At 29.7% G+C, this 19,235-nt stretch overlaps 1 protein-coding gene across 1 annotated transcript in view; it reads left to right on the forward strand.

The window, feature by feature from the left end:
* LOC145258194 (sodium- and chloride-dependent GABA transporter 1-like) overlaps positions 1-18,135 on the forward strand; it is a 69,116-nt gene extending 50,981 nt beyond the window's left edge. The window contains exons 9-15 of the mRNA XM_080116086.1: positions 2,758-2,870; positions 3,889-4,020; positions 10,687-10,786; positions 12,649-12,749; positions 13,729-13,899; positions 16,249-16,339; positions 17,673-18,135. Coding sequence (XP_079972212.1) covers positions 2,758-2,870; positions 3,889-4,020; positions 10,687-10,786; positions 12,649-12,749; positions 13,729-13,899; positions 16,249-16,339; positions 17,673-17,704 — 740 coding nt within the window. The 3' untranslated portion in view covers positions 17,705-18,135. The remainder of the gene's footprint in view (positions 1-2,757; positions 2,871-3,888; positions 4,021-10,686; positions 10,787-12,648; positions 12,750-13,728; positions 13,900-16,248; positions 16,340-17,672) is intronic.
* The last annotated feature ends 1,100 nt before the right edge of the window (positions 18,136-19,235 follow it).

Raw genomic sequence — 19,235 nt, forward strand, 5'->3', positions numbered from 1 at the left:
GGTACCCGGCGTTGCCCGGGTGTTTGTAGGTGGTTATGGGGAGGGGTAAGTAAATAAAATGTACATTAACTACGAGCAGACATTTTTTGCGGTCATACGCATGCGCACACTTAATAGAGAACACAACATTAGGCTGGAACTCTAGATGTTTTGATTTAAATTCTAACTGAAAGTACCAACTCATTTTTTTGTATTAATAAAAAAGAATGAAATAATACGTAAATTTTATTCGCGGTTTTGAATTTGTAAGCCTATCTATCTTTTATTTTACGATATCATATGTATTTCATATATATTTTAAGATGGGTTGGGATAATACACGGAATACGAACCGTGCTGAAATAATAACATTTAGAAAGCCATTCTTAATATGGTGAGGAAAAGGTATTTTTCAAAGTATTCTGAACTTTCACCTAACAATTTATTAAATAACAAACTGAAATACGGACCGTGCTGAAATAATAGCGTTATTATTTAGAAAGCCATTCTTAATATGGATAGGGTAGGCTATGTTTTTTATTCTTTTCTACTTTCCTCTAGGAATAATTGTCTCGGTCATAAAGACCAAATAACCAAGTTGTTTTCACCAGGCATTATCTCCTTAAAAACAAATGGCGTGGGTGAGATGAGATCGCTGAAATGCTGCACCAGAACAGATACTACACTTTGATCTTAGAAAAAAGGCCAAGTAAGCGTAATATAGTTTCCTACCAGGCATATCTCCTCCTTAAAAAACAAAAACAAAAGCAAAGCAAAGATACAAAATAATCGACTCAGAATATATATTTAAGAATGGGGGGGGGGTATGGAGTTAATCCCAGAAAATGGCTAAAGCAGTTTACGATCTCAAAAATACTTTATTTTGCATATATTTTAAAGGAAGGGCTGAGTGGGGATACGGAGTCAGGCCCGGAATCGGCTGAAGCAGTTTATGATCTCAAATTTTATTTATTTCATATCTATTTTTAAGTGATGGGGTGATATGGAATCAGTTCTTGAAATGGTTTAAGCAATTTACGATTGCATACTTACTTTATTTCATATATATTTTTAAAAGAGGGGGGCGGGACTAACGTTCGGAATACGGACCGTGCTTAAATAATAGCGTTATTATTCAGAAAGACAGTATTAATATAGGGAGCGTATGTTTTTAACTATTCTGTACTTTCATTTAACAAATTTAAAAATTAGACAATGGCACAAAGGATATGGACCGTGCTGTTACTATTTAGAAATTTAATATGGAGAAAGGAAGGTATCTTCGCCTAACAATTTTATAAATAAAACCTAATATGCAGAATAAGGACCGTGCTGTAATATTAAAGTTATTTAGAAAACCAATCTTAACAAAGGGAGGGGAGGTTTTTAAAACTATTTTGTACTTTCACCTAACAATTTATTAAATAAGAATACAGACTGTGCTGAAATAATAAAGTTAAAATTTAGAAAACCATTTTAATATGGCGATGATGTGGGTTTAAATTATGACAAATGATTGTCAAATTAGTATCATATTCAGAAATTATGAAAAATGATTAAATGTGAGTTAATTGATTGATGTTTTTTATGAAATAATCAAACCAGACAATATATCAAAGTTATTATTTTCGTAAGGGGGAGGGGGTATAATGTGGGTTAAAATTATGAAAAATGATTGTCGGAATTAGTAACAGCTCCAAGAATAATGAAAAATGATGAAATGAATTTAAGCCATTTTTCACGTGTTTGTTTTTTTTTATTTTTATTTTTCAGAATTTTTAACGTGCGTTTTTCTGTTTTTTGTTTTTGTTTTTGTTTTTCAGATTTTTACATTTAACATCGTTTGTCTGCCTTACGTTAGTTTTTTTGTGTTTTTCTTTACTTAATATTATGTTTTTATAACCGCCGCCACCGTCCGGTTACCCCTTCCCCCGCTTCATTTTTTTCAGATAAGTTTTTCCTTTTTTACTTCGCTTATGTGTTCATTAACACCCCCCACCGCCACCGACCACACACACCTCCAAACACTCGGGCAACGCCGGGTACCCCCCCCCGCTAGTCTCTTGATAAGTGTCGGACCAAAGGTACCACGAGGTTCTTTTTTTTATTTATTTATTTTAGTCGAATAGACTTTTGACTATTTTTCATGTCTACTTATTTTTTTCTCCCCGCATCGATCTTCCTCCAAATTCTAATAATGACTCCACTTATCCTTTATAAAACCTTAATAAAATTTTGTACCACAAAAACCTTTATATATATATATATATATATATATATATATATATATATATATATATATATATATATATATATATATATATATATATATACATATATATATATATATATAGTAATTTATAAAATATATATGACGATTAAGCTACACTGAATATTCGGCGTTTCATCCACTCTAGGATTCCTCAGGCTTATACATAATTAAAACATGTTTAAAGAGCTCTGAGAAATCCTAGAGTGGATGAAACGCCGAATATTCAGTGTAGCTTAATCGCCATATATATTTTATAAATTACTAACTAGCTCTACCTACGTATTGAGAACTTTTGAAGTAAATACTTAAAGTTTACGCATAAATCTATACTTTCGTATATTAATTTTATGTGAGTAAATGAAGTAGTTATATATATGTGTGTGTGTGTGTGTGTGTGTGTGTGTGTGTGTGTGTGTGTGTGTGTGTGTGTGTGTGTGTGGCGTGGTTATACGTAAATAAAGACTATATTATGCTGTGGGTTCGTTTTTCTTGTTTTATTTCCGCAGGTCCTGGTGTTGCGTTCGTTGTTTATCCAGAGGCTTTGTCCACATTACCTTTCGCTCAGCTTTGGTCTTCCATATTCTTTATTATGTTGCTCCTTGTTGGAATGGACAGTCAGGTAAGGCAAAGCTCAAAATTATAAAAAATAAATGAAATAACATAACACCAACTACAGAGAAATAAATATAGTAAAACATCTATATCATCTATAATATAAAGGGCCCAAGTCTGTTTAAATGTATGTATGTATGTATGTATGTATGTCTTGCAAAAGCTTTCGATAAAGGCGACGGAGTTTCACAAGATCGGAATCATTTTGAACGTCGACCCTTTGGACGACAAATAACGAAAAATGGGCCCAAATTATTAATTCCTTCACTCTTAACTAGGCACTTTTCTACAGAGAGGGGTCGCTATTTCCGCCGATATTTTCGAAAGTCAGCGCCTCTTTTCGATTGTCTAGTCTTAATTTAAGCCTTCGTTGTTTCGTGTTTGGCGATGGACGCAACAGCTAACGCGTTACGTTTTCTTTTTCATTTTCTTTTCCTCCTTCGCGGTACGCGTTCGAGTTTTTCTGCCTACTACCACTTTTTTTTACGCTTGCAATTTTACATATTTTTTGTTGTTGTTGTTGTTGTTGTTGTTGTTTTTTGCTCAAGCAATACTTTTACGCACACCTCCACTTTCTTTTCCGCCTTCGCGTCACGGGTTCGAGCCTGCCTGCTAACTACAACTCTTCTTTTTTTTTTTTTTTGCTTAACACACACCTACAAACATCCGGGCAACGCCGGGCAACGCCGGGCAACGCCGGGCACCCAGGCTAGTCTATAATATAAATGTTACCTGTTTATTTAAATGCATGTATGTATGTCTGCCTAAAACTTTCGACAGAAGCAACGGATTCTCACGAGATCGAGATCTAACCTTAGTTTTACTGTACAAAAAAAGTCTGGAAACTTATTGGAAGTCACTCGTAAATCGGCTCTCGCCATTTTCACGAAATTCTGATTTTCGCTTTCCGAAAAAAAATATAGTCGCCCGTAATTTTATAAATGTGACATAAAGTCGCTAAGAGACGGACACAATGTATTCATTATAATAAGATTGATTTTATTTTATTTTTTATTTTTTTATAGTTTGTTCACGTTCAAGTTCTACTAACTTCACTGAGTGACTCATTCCCAGAAAAATTAAATAACAGAAAGATCCTTGTGACAGGAGTACTATGCATTATGTCATTTCTATTTGGACTCCCTTGTGTGACTCAGGTAAGGATTAAGTGACTGGTTTGTAACAGCCAATGTCACACGCTGACAAGACTATTTCATCAACTCTCATTGCATTGAAAAAATTTGTTTTATCAAAAGTTCGTTCCCCCTCCCCCCGAAATATCAGCCAAAACCGGATTTTTAAACAAATCCATAAGTACTTGTATTATTTGGATTAATCGGATTAATGTTCTCATCTTGGGTGCTATTTGCATGTGTAAAATCCGACCTTCTTCAGGTGTATAAGTTGCCATGTTCGGTAATAGAAAGGTAGGGGGTCTAGCTCTACACTTCCGAGGTTTCGTATTTAGGTTAAATTGAAAAAAAAAATCACAAAAGAAATTATAAAGGTTATAAAAATATCACTGGGGGATATTATTTCTAAATTATTTATAACAAAAAAGGTTAAGGCTATATTCCATCAGTAACCAACTGTAAATTCTTAAAACAAACGGAAAGTTTCCATTAATGCTCTCTAGATAGTCATTTCGGTGGAGGATTGTTCTGACATTACTCCAATTAATCCAACTAAACAACTAATAATATCTAATTGTATAACTAGACTTAATAGGCGTTTGTGAGTATTTAAAAAAAAGAGTGATACTTTTTTTTTCAGTAACTCAGCCCTAATGTTCAGACTTTCTCCAGGTGTATGTCGCCATATTTGGTAAAGGAAAAGAGTTGAGGATTAGCTCTACAATTACGAGGTTTCGTATTTAGATTAAATCGAAAAGAACGTACTCTTGATTTTTAACATTATTTTTATATAATGGCCTGAATTAAAGTTTAAAATGCAGATATCAAGCATCAAGTTTCAGTTGTGCTCTAAACAGAGACATTCATTTCGAACGTGCCCCTGTCATTTCAAAGAACCTACTGTTGGTTTTATGAGCCGGGACTTTCTGCTTGTGCGGTAGTAAAATTTCTCAATTCCACTCGTGATTTTAGGCTGTGTAAGGCGTTAACTTTAATCAAAATCGCCTGTTCCTTCTTTCATCGGATTTTTTCGATTATCGATTATCGATATTTATAGATAAAAAAAGGAGAATTTTTACAGGGAAATGTTTTACGAAACACCAGCCAAGTGAGATAATAAAATCTCAGCAAATCATTTCTTATTCGAAAAAAAAGATTTATTTATTGTCATCTGGAGACATAGCATCTGGAGTGGTAGAGCATTCGACTACAGATCGAATAGTCCCGCTTTCAATTTAGGATAAAAGTGGAGGTATCATTTAAAATCGCCGCAAATCATTTCTTCGTTTGCAGATTTTAAAACTAAGCATCAATCTGAAGTGACTATTCCAGCGCATTCATCGTCAAGCCCAAATATCAGCTGACGTGATATTGTAAACAAACACAGACGGAATTTGATAAATAACATTATCATTATTTTTTATTTTTTTGTTTATTTATTTGCTAATTAGTCCACCGGGCAAATTATTCCTCGTAATATATAATATCTGCATCAATTAAGATATCATGTTAAAGCGTATTGTACGACCGGGTGATACTGGACGTCTAGCTAGTATTACTTAAAATAATTTTCTTTCCGTTCCATTTAAAATGTTATTTAAAATATTCTATTATGAATATCAAAATATTTTTATCCGTTTTATTTGAAATATTATCAAAAATGTTGGCACTTCTGCATGTCAGTGACATATAAGTAACACGAGTTATTGACTCATATTCTTCGTAAGAGAAATAAGTAATTCATAACTGAAAATAAAATAATAAATATGATAAAAACACGAAACATAGATTGTTTTTAGAATTATTTTTGTGCAGAAACATTGTATAAAAATGTATCAAAAAATAATCTAAAAAACATGAAACATTTATAGAGGTTCAAGAATAATTTTTTTTTTAAAGAAAGATTGTATAAAAAATGTATCAAAAAATAATCTAAAAAACATGAAACATTTATAGAGGTTTAAGAATAATTTTTGTACAGAAAGATTGTATAAAAATGTAGCAAAATATAATTTAACAAACATGAAACATTTATAGAGGTTTAAGAATATCTTTGTACAAAAGGATTGTATAAAAATGTATCAAAATATAATTTAAAACACATGAAACATTTATAGTTATAGAGGTTTTTGTACAGAAAGAGTGTATAAAAATGTAGCAAAATATAATTTAACAAACATGAAACATTTATAGAGTTTTAAGAATATTTTTTACAGAAAGATTGTATAAAAATGTATCGAAATATAATTTAAAAAACATGAAACATTTATAGAGGTTTAAGAATATTTTTTGTACAGAAAGATTGTATAAAAATGTAGCAAAATATAATTTAAAAACCATGAAACATTTATAGAGGTTTAAGAATATCTTTGTACAAAAGGATTGTATAAAAATGTATCAAAATATAATTTAAAACACATGAAACATTTATAGTTATAGAGGTTTTTGTACAGAAAGAGTGTATAAAAATGTAGCAAAATATAATTTAACAAACATGAAACATTTATAGAGTTTTAAGAATATTTTTTACAGAAAGATTGTATAAAAATGTATCGAAATATAATTTAAAAAACATGAAACATTTATAGAGGTTTAAGAATATTTTTTGTACAGAAAGATTGTATAAAAATGTAGCAAAATATAATTTAACAAACATGAAACATTTGTAGAGGTTTAAGAATATTTTTTGTACAGAAATATTGTATAAAAATGTAGCAAAATATAATTTAACAAATATGACATATTTATAGAGGTTCAAGAATATTTTTTGTACAGAAAGATTGTATAAAAATGTAGCAAAATATAATTTAACAAACATGAAACATTTATAGAGGTTTAAGAATATTTTTGTACGGAAAGATTGTATAAAAATGTAGCAAAATATAATTTAACAAACATGAAACATTTATAGAGGTTCAATAATAATTTTTTTTTACAGAAAGATTGTATAAAACAATGTAGCAAAATATAATTTAACATACATGAAACATTTATAGAGGTTCAAGAATATTTTTTGTAAAGTAAGATTGTATAAAAATGTAGCAAAATATAATTTAACAAACATGAAAGATTTATAGAGGTTTAAGAATATTTTTTTGTACAGAAAGATTGTATAAAACAATGTAGCAAAATATAATTTAACAAACATGAAACATTTATAGAGGTTTAAGAATATTTTGTACAAAAAGATTGTATAAAAATGTATCAAAATATAATTTAAAAAACATGAAACATTTATAGTTATAGAGTTTTTTGTACAGAAAGATTGTATAAAAATGTAGCAAAATATAATTTACCAAACATGAAAGATTTATAGAGGTTCAAGAATATTTTTGTACAGAAAGATTGTATAAAAATGTAGCAAAATATAATTTAACAAACATGAAATATTTATAGAGTTTTAAGAATATTTTTGTACAGAAAGATTGTATAACAATGTATCAAAACATAATTTAACAAACATGAAAGATTTATAGAGGTTTAAGAATATATTTGTACAAAAAGATTGTATAAAAATGTATCAAAACATAATTTAACAAACATGAAAGATTTATAGAGGTTTAAGAATATTTTTGTACGGAAAGATTGTATAAAAATGTAGCAAAATATAATTTAACATACATGAAACATTTACAGAGGTTCAAGAAAATTTTTTTGTACAGAAAGATTGTATAAAAATGTATCAAAATATAATTTAAAAAACATGAAACATTTATAGAGTTTTAAGAATATTTTTTGTACAGAAAGATTGTATAAATAATGTAGCAAAATATAATTAAAAATACATGAAACAATTATAGAGTTTTCAGAATATTTTTACAGAAAGATTGTATACAACAATGTAGCAAAATATAATTTAACATACATGAAACATTTATAGAGGTTTAAGAATATTTTTTGTAAAGGAAGATTGTATAAAAATGTAGCAAAATATAATTTAACAAACATGAAACATTTATAGAGGTTTGAGAATATTTTGTACAGAAAGATTGTATAAAAATGTATCAAAATATAATTTAAAAAACATGAAACATTTATAGTTATAGAGTTTTTTGTACAGAAAGATTGTATAAAAATGTAGCAAAATATAATTTAACAAACATGAAACATTTATAGAGTTTTAAGAATATTTTTTTACAGAAGGATTGTATAAAAATGTATCAAAATATAATTTAACAAACATGAAACATTTATAGAGGTTTAAAAATAAATTTTTGTACAGAAAGATTGTATAAAACAATGTAGCAAAATATAATTTAACAAACATGAAACATTTATAGAGGTTCAAGAATATTTTTTGTACAGAAAAATTGTATAAAAATGTATCAAAATATAATTTAACAAACATGAAACATTTATAGAGTTTTTAGAATTTTTTGTACAAAAAGATTGTATAACAATGTATCAAAACATAATTTAAAAAAACATGAAACATTTATAGAGGTTTAAGAATATGTTTTGTACAGAAACATTGTATAAAAATGTAGCAAAATATAATTTAACAAACATGAAACATTTATAAAGGTTTAAGAATATTTTTTGTACAGAAAGATTGTATAAAAATGTATCAAAATATAATTTAACAAATATGAAACATTTATAGTGGTTTAAGAATATTTTTTGTACAGAAAGATTGTATAAAAATGTATCGAAACATAATTTAACAAACATGAAACATTAATAGAGGTTTAAGAATATTTTTGTACAGAAAGATCGTATAAAAAATGTAGCAAAATATTATTTAACAAACATGAAACATTTATAGAGGTTTAAGAATATTTTTTTGTACAGAAAGATTGTATAAAACAATGTAGCAAAATATAATTTAACAAACATGAAACATTTATAGAGGTTTAAGAATATTTTTTGTACAGAAAGATTGTATAAAACAATGTAGCAAAATATAATTTAACAAACATGAAACATTTATAGAGGTTTAAGAATATGTTTTGTACAGAAAGATTGTATAAAAATGTATCAATATATAATTTAACAAAAATGAAACATTTATAGAGGTTTAATAATAATTTTTGTACAGAAAGATTGTATACAAATGTAGCAAAATATAATTTAAAAAGCATGAAAAATTTATAGAGTTTTAAGAATAAATCTTTGTACAAAAAGATTGTATGAAAAAATGTAGCAATATATAATTTAAAAAGCATGAAACATTTATAAAGGTTTAAGAATATTTTTTGTACAGAAAGATTGTATAAAAATGTATCAAAATATAAATTAAGAAACATGAAACATTTATAGAGTTTTAAGAATACATTGTTTTTACAGAAAGATTGTATAAAAATGTATCAAAATATAATGTAAAAAACATGAAACATTTATAGAGGTTTAAGAATAATATTTTTGTACAGAAAGATTGTATAAAAATGTAGTAAAATATAATTTAACAAACATGAAACATTTATAGAGGTTTAAGAATATTTTTTGTACAGAAAGATTGTATAAAAAATGTATCAAAATATAATTAAACAAACATGAAACATTTATAGAGTTTTAAGAATATTTTTTTACAGAAATATTGTATAAAAATGTATCAATATATAATTAAAAAACATGAAACATTTATATAGGTTTAATAATAATTTTTGTACAGAAAGATTGTATAAAAATGTAGCAAAATATAATTTAAAAAGCATCAAACATTTATAGAGGTTTAAGAATAAATTTTTGTACAGAAAGATTGTATAAAAAATGTAGCAACATATAATTTAAAAAGCATGAAACATTTATAAAGGTTTAAGAATAATTTTTGTACAGAAAGATTATATACAAATGTAGCAAAATATAATTTAAAAAGCATTAAACATTTATAGAGGTTTAAGAATTATTTTTGTACAGAAAGATTGTATAAAAAAGGTAGCAGAATATAATTTAAAAAACATGAAACATTTATAGAGGTTTTAGAATATTTTTTGTACAGAAAGATTGTATAAAAAATGTAGCAAAATATAATTTAACAAACATGAAATATTTATAGAGTTTTAAGAATAATTTTTTGTACGGAAAAATTGTATAAAAATGTAGCAAAATATAATTTAAAAACCATGAAACATTTATAGAGGTTTAAGAATTATTTTTTTTTACAGAAATATTGTATAAAAAATGTAGAAAAATATAATTAAAAAAACATGAAACGTTTATAGAGGTTTAAGAATAAGTTTTTTGTATAGAAAAATTGTATAAAAAATATAGCAAAATATAATTTTAGTTTGCACGCACTTTTAGAAAAGGAAGAGTTATCCACCCCTGTTCTTTGGCTGACAAGTGACATCTGTCGGTGGTCCTTGAAACTAAAATACACACATTCGCCTCATGTCACTGAATGCCAAAATATTCTATTAGGAATATGAACATATTTTTTATTAGTTTTATTTGAAATGTTGTTCAGAATAATTTTATTTACGTTAATTTGGAAAGTCAAATAATTCTCGTTTTTTTTTAATGTAAAATTTTATTAAAAATAATTTCCACTTTCGTTCTATTTGTAATGTTAATAAAAATATCCTCCTTTGTCGATTTATTTGAATACTATTTAAAATAATTTTCTGTTCGTTCTATTTTAAATGTTGTTGTTGTTGTTGTTGATGAATTAAAAATTGTATTTAACATCAATTCCTCTTCGCTCTATTTGAAATGGTATAGTTAATAAATGATTGCTTTTTGATATTGTAGGGCGGAGTTTATGTCGTACAAATTATAGACTGGTATTGTTCCAGTATTTCACTTTTGTTTATAATCTTCATGGAATCTATTGCCGTTTGCTGGATTTATGGTAAGATTGTTCTCATATTCATCTTTTAAGATATTTATCATTTACCTGATTTTTTATAAATCTAATATTGAGTAATTTATTGTTTAAATAATTCTGCATTTGTAAAATTTTATTTATTAAAAAAATATTTACTTAAATTGTTTTATGTTTCGTAATTTATAACAATATATATATATACGGAATAGTGACATTGACACACCAGTTCCCGACAGATCACCAAAGTTAAGCAATGTTGAACCTGGTCATTACTAAAATGGGTGACCAATTTGAAAATTCCAGGCGCTGTATGTCGGAGGACGTCGACACCTCCCTGCAAGAAATTGCAAAAACCCAACGTCGTTATCTCCCCTGACAGGGATATACATGCGACTGGGGACAGCTTGCGAATTTCATACTCCCCTGAAACTTCCTACTTCGGAGGAAGCCGGTTAAACCCGAATAGGTTTAGTGCTGACGCAGTCAGTTAATTTATAACAATATTTCGTTTAATTATTAATTTTTGTTTTGCTTCCATAAGCTAATGGTGTCGCTGGACTGTTCCATTATTCGCTGGAATAAATGTTACTCTATACCATGATTTTAAGGAGTTGAACGATAAAATTGTCGCCCTAGAAAAGACAACATGATTCCATTTCCGTTTGATGAAATCTGGGTTCTTTTTTTGTTGTTGCGGACCATCTACTAGTTGGCCAGTTGTGTATATATCTCAAGAGCAATAGGAGCCTTCTATCATGTCTGAAAGTGACACAATGTTCAACGAGTGAGATTGGAGGTGCGCCGCTGTACAACTCATGCTCTCTACCGATCAAAGTTATGACAACAGGACCATTGCCAGCATCCTCAAAATGCATTTCCACAAATAATATAGACGTGCCAAGAGTGATGAAAACAAAGTTTCCGGCCATAGTTATGGTCTTTGGTGTGGTTTGAAAACCGTGGCATTTGTTATCTCCATTTCAACCACTTTAACAAAAAGTATACTATAGAAGTACACGTCATTATTTAGGGGACCATAACTGCCAGGGATCGCCATAAAGGAAGAAAAAACTCGGCTCATTTTCTTTTTAAGCAAAGCTTTTATGTCTGGTATTTCCAACAACACATTCTTTTCTAAATATTTAAACAGTTCTTTTGTCTCTGCTGTGACGTCACCCACGTGTCTCGAGCACATGCTATTCAAAACACCAGCCATGTCTCGAACACCACTTTTCCGGGCATCTGTTTTGCTGAACGCCCTGCTTCTCTAGCCACACGTCCTTTTGTCTCTGCTGCGACGTCATTTCGCGCAGCCAGCTTGGTTATTTGCATATCTATATGCGGATGCACCTACTGTTGCTGTTGCTGCTGCTGCTGCTGCTGCTGCTGCTGCACCCAGCATCAGCGGCTTTGTTATATATTCAATCCTCAAAAAATGTTAAATGTAATTATATTTATAGTTTCTTGACAAGAACTATGGCAGGAAAATCGTGACATTTGCCATCACTATTGCTAGCATTGTACCTAGTTAAAAAAAATACCCTCTAAAGTCCTTCTACATTTGCCATCGCCGTTATTGCATTCAATTCCGTTCGTGCGGTGTTGTAGCCTTGCAGGCCGGTAATAATCACGACACACACTGTATATAATTCACAAAAAAGTGTATTAGTAAAAGTATGTTACAAAAGTACACGTCATGCTTCTGGAGCATTAGCTGCCACAGAGCCCTAACCCAGTAACGTGTTAAATGCAACTATATTTATAGTCTCTGTATCCGAAATAGGTATATCAGCTTATCCCATAAAATATGACCAGTCTCTCAGCTCATTAGTCAAATATTTCTATAATTTTCTGATATCAATAATTTTTCTCTTGTTTTGAATTAGGTTTTAAAAGATTTTTGGAAGATATAACATTGATGTTAGGCCGTAAACCATATGTCTTCTGGAAACCATTATGCAAATTTGTTGCTCCTTTGTCTACATTGGTGAGATTAATTTTACCATCTATTAATTGTGTTATTGGTTATTTGTATCATCCATTTTCCATATAATATGTTATATATATATATATATATATATATATATATATATATATATATATATGAAATAAAATGGAGGTGGAAGGACCTGAATACTCAACGTTTCGCCCGATTTATTCGGGCTTCTTCAAGAGGGATGGTCATTGACGAGAGAGTCGGAGGATTGGGGCTATATATAATGATGGGGAAGAGCAGCGTGTTTTCCTTATGTATATATAGCCCTAATTCTCCGACTCTCTCGTCAATGACCATCCCTCTTGAAGAAGCCCGAATAAATCGGGCGAAACGTTAAATACTCAGGTCCTTCCACCTCCATTTTATTTCATATCGTCGGATTTAATCCAGCTCAACAATCATATATATATATATATATATATATATATATATATATATATATATATATATATATATAATGAAATCAAAAGAGGTGCAGTGTTTATCTGATATAAGCATTTTTTTATATAAGCATTTTTTTATAAATAACTTATTTACCAACATGTTCTCAATATTTTATTTTATTAAGCACTTTACTTAAAGGTTTGCGAAATCTTTTTCTTAGTATTCTTTGTTATTATTATTTTTATTATTTTTATTATTATTATTATTATTATTATTATTATTATTATTATTATTATTATTGTCATCATATATGTGTGCGTGTGCAATATAAATCAATCTAATAGTTGCGTCAACCAGACTCATACACGGCAACGCGTGGCCGGGTGGGTAGCAGCTAGCATTAAAATAATTTGTAATGCAGATAAAAAATCATCATCATCATCATCATCATCATCATCATCGTATTCGCGGTGGTTGTCATGATCGTCATTATCATTATCATCATCGTAATCATCATAATCGTCGTCGTCATCGTCGTCGTCGTCATCATGAAATATGAAATTTATGTCCTTTTATTTCTCTACAGGCCTTTTGGATACTTACTTTAGTTGATCAGTCCCCACTCAAGTATGACTCAGGGGAGCCGTTTCCTGTCTGGGTCAGTTACGTCGGAACATTTATCGCCCTCCTGTCGGTCGTAACTTTCCCAATTGCAGCCTTTCAAGAAATATTGTCATTGCGAGGCCCTTTCCTAAAGGTAAGTAAAACCATTGTAGACGAATAATAAGCCAGCAGTATAACCGATATCAAATATTTCACTTTTAAGTGACATCACACGTTGCTTCACACAAACCTTTCAGCTGACACTATCTCGTTTTGTTTAACCCACAGAGATTCGAAAATGTGGTAAAAACAAATAAAATAAAATATATGACAGATAAATGTTACCAAAGGCGAAATAAGTTATTCTTCTACCTAGCTGGCAAGTTTTTAATATTTTTACTTAATGTAAAATGTTTATTCGGCTCGGAAAACAAGTAATGTCAACCATTACACCAACACAAGGAAAAGAAAATAAATAAACATGAATTTATAAGACCAAAAATTCAACCTTGATCGTCCTTCGGGACCCGTGGCGCAGTTGATAAGAGACGTTGAATCTCTATAGTTCTAGGTGAGAATTGTCTGAAGATAGCGGTTTCAATTCTACCCAGAGGCTTATTTGGCCAAAAACGTGGTGAGCCGACAACAACTACGGAAGGCAGTAATTGCAGTGGATGAAGTCAGGAGATTCAGAGTTCCTATCCGTCGCGGTTACCACAGAGGAATAGTTGGCCGAAACGTCGTGAAACAGCTAAGAAAAAGATGAGGATAATGGTCCGCAATAAATAAAATTAATAAAACAATACTCATCTCAATAATGAATTCCAATTAAATAAAAACATTAGAAGCAGAAAGTTCTAGAAGATTGTGAGAGGGCTTCTCAAGAAAAGGACTGGAAAAAGGAAACAAAGACCTCTTTTCGCAGGCTTCTTTCCTTTCAGGTTTTACAAATTAAGTAAGACTATTTTTGTTTGATTATTTTAAAAATGACACCGCATATTTTTCCCACTTTATTTGTCAATATCGTATCAGCATTTATTTATTTAAATAAAACTTGACTAATTTAATATACTTTTCGTGGTGGCTTTCATTTGCTCCCTTTTTAATATTTTCCTCCCTTTTGTTTATTGTCACTTTGTCTTTATTCAGGAGACTTTGCTTGAATTCTCCAGCATTTTTTTTTCTTTCCCCATTTTTAAAAATATTTGTTATTAAAAAAAAATAGCATTTTGGCAATGACAACTACAAAATAGTCAATTGCGTAGTTTTGTTTGTGCGTTTATATGTACAACTTTATATGTGCGTTCCATTAACAGTGTGTGTGTGTGTGTGTGTGTGTGTGTGTGTGTGTGTGTGTGTGTGCTTAATAATCCATGAAAATCTCTCCTTAAGTGTATGCAACTTGGCTTATTGGATGTTTATCGGATTTTGACGTGTTGTATTTGTTTCGTTTTTGCAAATAGAAACACAAAAGAGGAATAAAATCAACGTGTTTGAGTTCTTATACTACGTGCCAATATCTGGAGTGGATATTTCTTGCGTTTTTTTGATTGGTTGAAAGAAAGTGCTGATTGGGGATTTTGTCCAATCAATAGTCGATACGTAATAACTGTAGCTCGGGAAAAAAATGGAAATGATGATCAGTCCGGTAGAGGAAAAAAGGAAGGTTGGAGATAGTTCCGTCGTGTGTAGATCGAGTGAGTTAATTAGTGTATGCGGGGTGGGGGTGGGGGAGTTAGCAGAGAGGAATCCTTAAAAACGAAGCTATTGTACAATGATTTTTATTGTGAAATGAGTTTTATTTATTTACAAAATCTGCATCATTACCTAACAGGTCTTTGTCAATCTTTACTCTTTTGTTACAACATTAGTTCTTGAAGCTACGTTTCTTTAACCTTTTTTTTTTGTGAACCGGATGTGATGCGCAAAACATTGCGCAGAGAGACATTTTCATTTCCTATTCTGGCCTCTGTTCATTCACATCCAGCAAAGTAAGATTTGTTGTGTCTTAAGAATCAAAAAGAGATCTAAGATGACTGGGCTATGGTAAAGGCGACGGTCAATATTACGTTTCTTTAAATTTTTTGTTTGTGGACTGCAAAGATATGGATTATCCAATCTTGTTTTGCATTTTTAACTGTACGGGTTACGTCCCTTCGCATATCATAAAAAATGGCTTCTTGTACCCTAAAGACGTCTCGTTGTTATCTCTCCTTTATGCTTACTTATTCGTCCTAACAAATATAACAAATATACAACAGGACAAGTAGAGGTGTGCCGAACATTTTGCAAGAAGACATATTCTTTTTCTATTTCTGGCCTCTCTTCATTCACATTATATCATCAAGTATTATGGTTTAATTCTTAGGGAAGCTCACATTCTATTTTTAGTGCGCAATTTGTATTATCTTCATTATTGTTTCTGCTTTTTTTTGTTTGTTTTTTTTTTTTTCTAGCGGTGTAATTCTAAAAAAGAATCGTTATTTTTTTCTCTTTCTTCCAGCGACTGAAATCCAGCATGAAACCAACACCTGAATGGCGTCCTGCAATAAAGAAATACACAGAATGTCACGACGACACCACAACTGAAATGAGTTAAATTACAAAAAATGTTTATTTTTTATGAAAAGAAACAATGTATTGTTTGCATAAAACATGTTTCTTTCTACATTTCTTTTTTCTTACAAATTTGAACAAATTTAGAGCTAGATTTTTAGTCACGTAAGCACTTTAGATTGCCTCTGATAATTATTTGTTTTCAGTTTGGAAACAGTTCTACCCCAAAACAGGGGAGACAATCCAGTATTTAAATATTTTCAGCAAAGCTTTTTCATTAAATTGACGAATAATTTTTTGTGAATATGGATTATCTCCTCTTTGATAATCCAAGCTATAAAAGATGTACATTTCTGCTTGTCAAGTAGACGAGTAATAAGATTCTTAATTGAATAAAAGATTACCAGACGGAATCTCTCGTCCTGTTTTCATTACATAAATACAACGGAAAACATTAATGATGGGATCAGTTATTGAATTTAATTACTTTTTTTTACTTTTTTTATTTACAGATGAAGAGCTTTTTTATTTAATATATAAAAAACTAGGTACGGGCAAAAATGGGCGGATAAAGATAGACGAACCTAGTTTTGAAAGTTGATTTATCATAATTTTTTTTAGGTTTCCGACTACTTTTTGATTGTATTTGAAAAATTAGAGACTAAAGTTAATTTCCTAAAGGAAAAAATATTTGTACATGTGAAAAAAAAAGAGTTATGAAAAATGTTTTCACGGCGAGCTAACCAATTCAGCTGAATTTTGAAGTTAAATAAATTCATTGTAAAAATCCTTTAAAAGATAAATATTAGTTTTCTGTGTCTATTTCAAACATAATTAGTAAAGTCCTAAGATTTTTTTTTTTTTTTACACAGTGATCACCACTTATCAAGGCCTGGAAGCCACTGAGGGATAAGGGTTATTGCAAGTACATTACGTTAGTGTGGAGATTTGATGAAGTGTTTACTTAAGGGGGCGGTTCATTAGGAATTTGTTAACAATGGACTTTAAGACATCCAAGGTGGGAAGCAGGCAGACGGAACAGAGTTCCACAGGCGTGCAGTTCTAAGAAAGAAGCTTTGTTCATGGAATCCGCGTTTTGATTTAAGCACAAATATAGAATGGGGGAAATTTCTGGCCTCTCTTCATTCACATTCGGAAGAGTAAGTTTTGTTGTGCCGCCCGAATAAGAAAGAGATTTAATTTAAGTAGAACATGGCAAAGAATGTCATCAAGTATTATGGTTTAATTCTTAGGGAAGCTCACATTCTAGTGCGAAATTTGTATTATCTTCTATATTGTTTCTGTGGGGGGGGGGGGTTCTAGCAGTGTAATTGTAAAAAAGAATCGTTATTTTTTTTCTCTTTCTTCCAGCGACTGAAATCCAGCATAAAACCAACACCTGAATGGCGTCCTGCAATAAAGGAATACATAGAATGCCACGACGACACCACAACTGAAATGAGTTAAATTACAAAAAATGTTTATTTTTTATGAAAAGAAACAATGTATTGTTTGCATAAAACATGTTTCTTTTTACATTTCTTTTTTCTTATAAATTTGAACAAATTTAGAGCTAGATTTTTAGTCACGTAAGCACTTTAGATTGCCTCTGATAATTATTTGTTTTTAGTTTGGAAACAGTTCTACCCCAAAACAGGGGAGACAATCCAGTATTTAAATGATTTTCAGCAAGCTTTTTCATTAAATTGACGAATAATTTTTTGTGAATATGGATTATCTCCTCTTTGATAATCCAAGCTATAAAAGATGTACATTTCTGCTTGTCAAGTAGACGAGTAATAAGATTCTTAATTGAATAAAAGATTACCAGACGGAATCTCTCGTCCTGTTTTCATTACATAAATACAACGGAAAACATTAATGATGGGAACAATTATTGAATTTAATTACTTTTTTTTACTTTTTTTTATTTACAGATGAAGAGCTTTTTTATTTAATATATAAAAATCTAGGTACGGGCAAAAATGGGCGGATAAAGATAGACGAACCTAGTTTTGAAAGTTGATTTACCATAATTTTTTTAGGTTTCCGACTACTTTTTGATTGTATTTGAAAAATTAGAGACTAAAGTTAATTTCATAAAGGAAAAAATATCTGTACATGTGAAAAAAAAAGTTATGAAAAATGTTTTCACGGCGAGCTAACCAATTCAGCTGAATTTTGAAGTTAAATAAATTCATTGTAAAAATCCTTTAAAAGATAAATATTAGTTTTCTGGGTCTATTTAAAACATAATTAGTAAAGTCCTAAGATTTGAATTAAATAAAAAAAAAACACCATGTTTGTACAAAAAAATAGCTTAATTAGCCCTTAAAAAGCAAGGAAATTATTAAAATCTTGCATATAAAAATTATACAAAATCTGTAATTTAAAAAAAAGAAATTAAATAAACAATGACAAAAAAATATTAAATAAACAATGCTTAATTCAATGGTAATATCAGTAGTTCGATAAATTCATTTTTCTTCGAGTTATATCCGATTCATTAATACGGATTAGGGGCTTTTTTCGTAATGTTCCTGTAAAAATTAAATATTTTGTTTTAATTGTTAGAATTTGCTGTGCTTTATTTTCATAAAAAAAGCAAAAAAAAAAATTCTTTTTTTTTTTACTACAGAAAACCATAATTTTAATAAAGTATTTTTGTTCAAACAAAATAATACATTTCCACTAAGATTTAAATAAAAATAATGAGTCCATTATATTCCGTGATCATTATTTTATAAATACTGAACATTTCATTAAAATTCGTTAATTACCTGATTTTTGGTGAATTTTTATGTAAAGGGAGGGGTTAAAATGTTTATACATTTTGAGCATCGGCATTCATTTTGCCCGTACCCACATAAAACAAACATTTTATGCTATTAATTAGTAATTCAAAATAAATCAAGACAGTCAATTTGAGGTGTT

Source organism: Euprymna scolopes, chromosome 33, assembly GCF_053919585.1.
Source record: "Euprymna scolopes isolate OS-2025 chromosome 33, ASM5391958v1, whole genome shotgun sequence".
NCBI lineage: Eukaryota > Metazoa > Mollusca > Cephalopoda > Sepiida > Sepiolidae > Euprymna > Euprymna scolopes.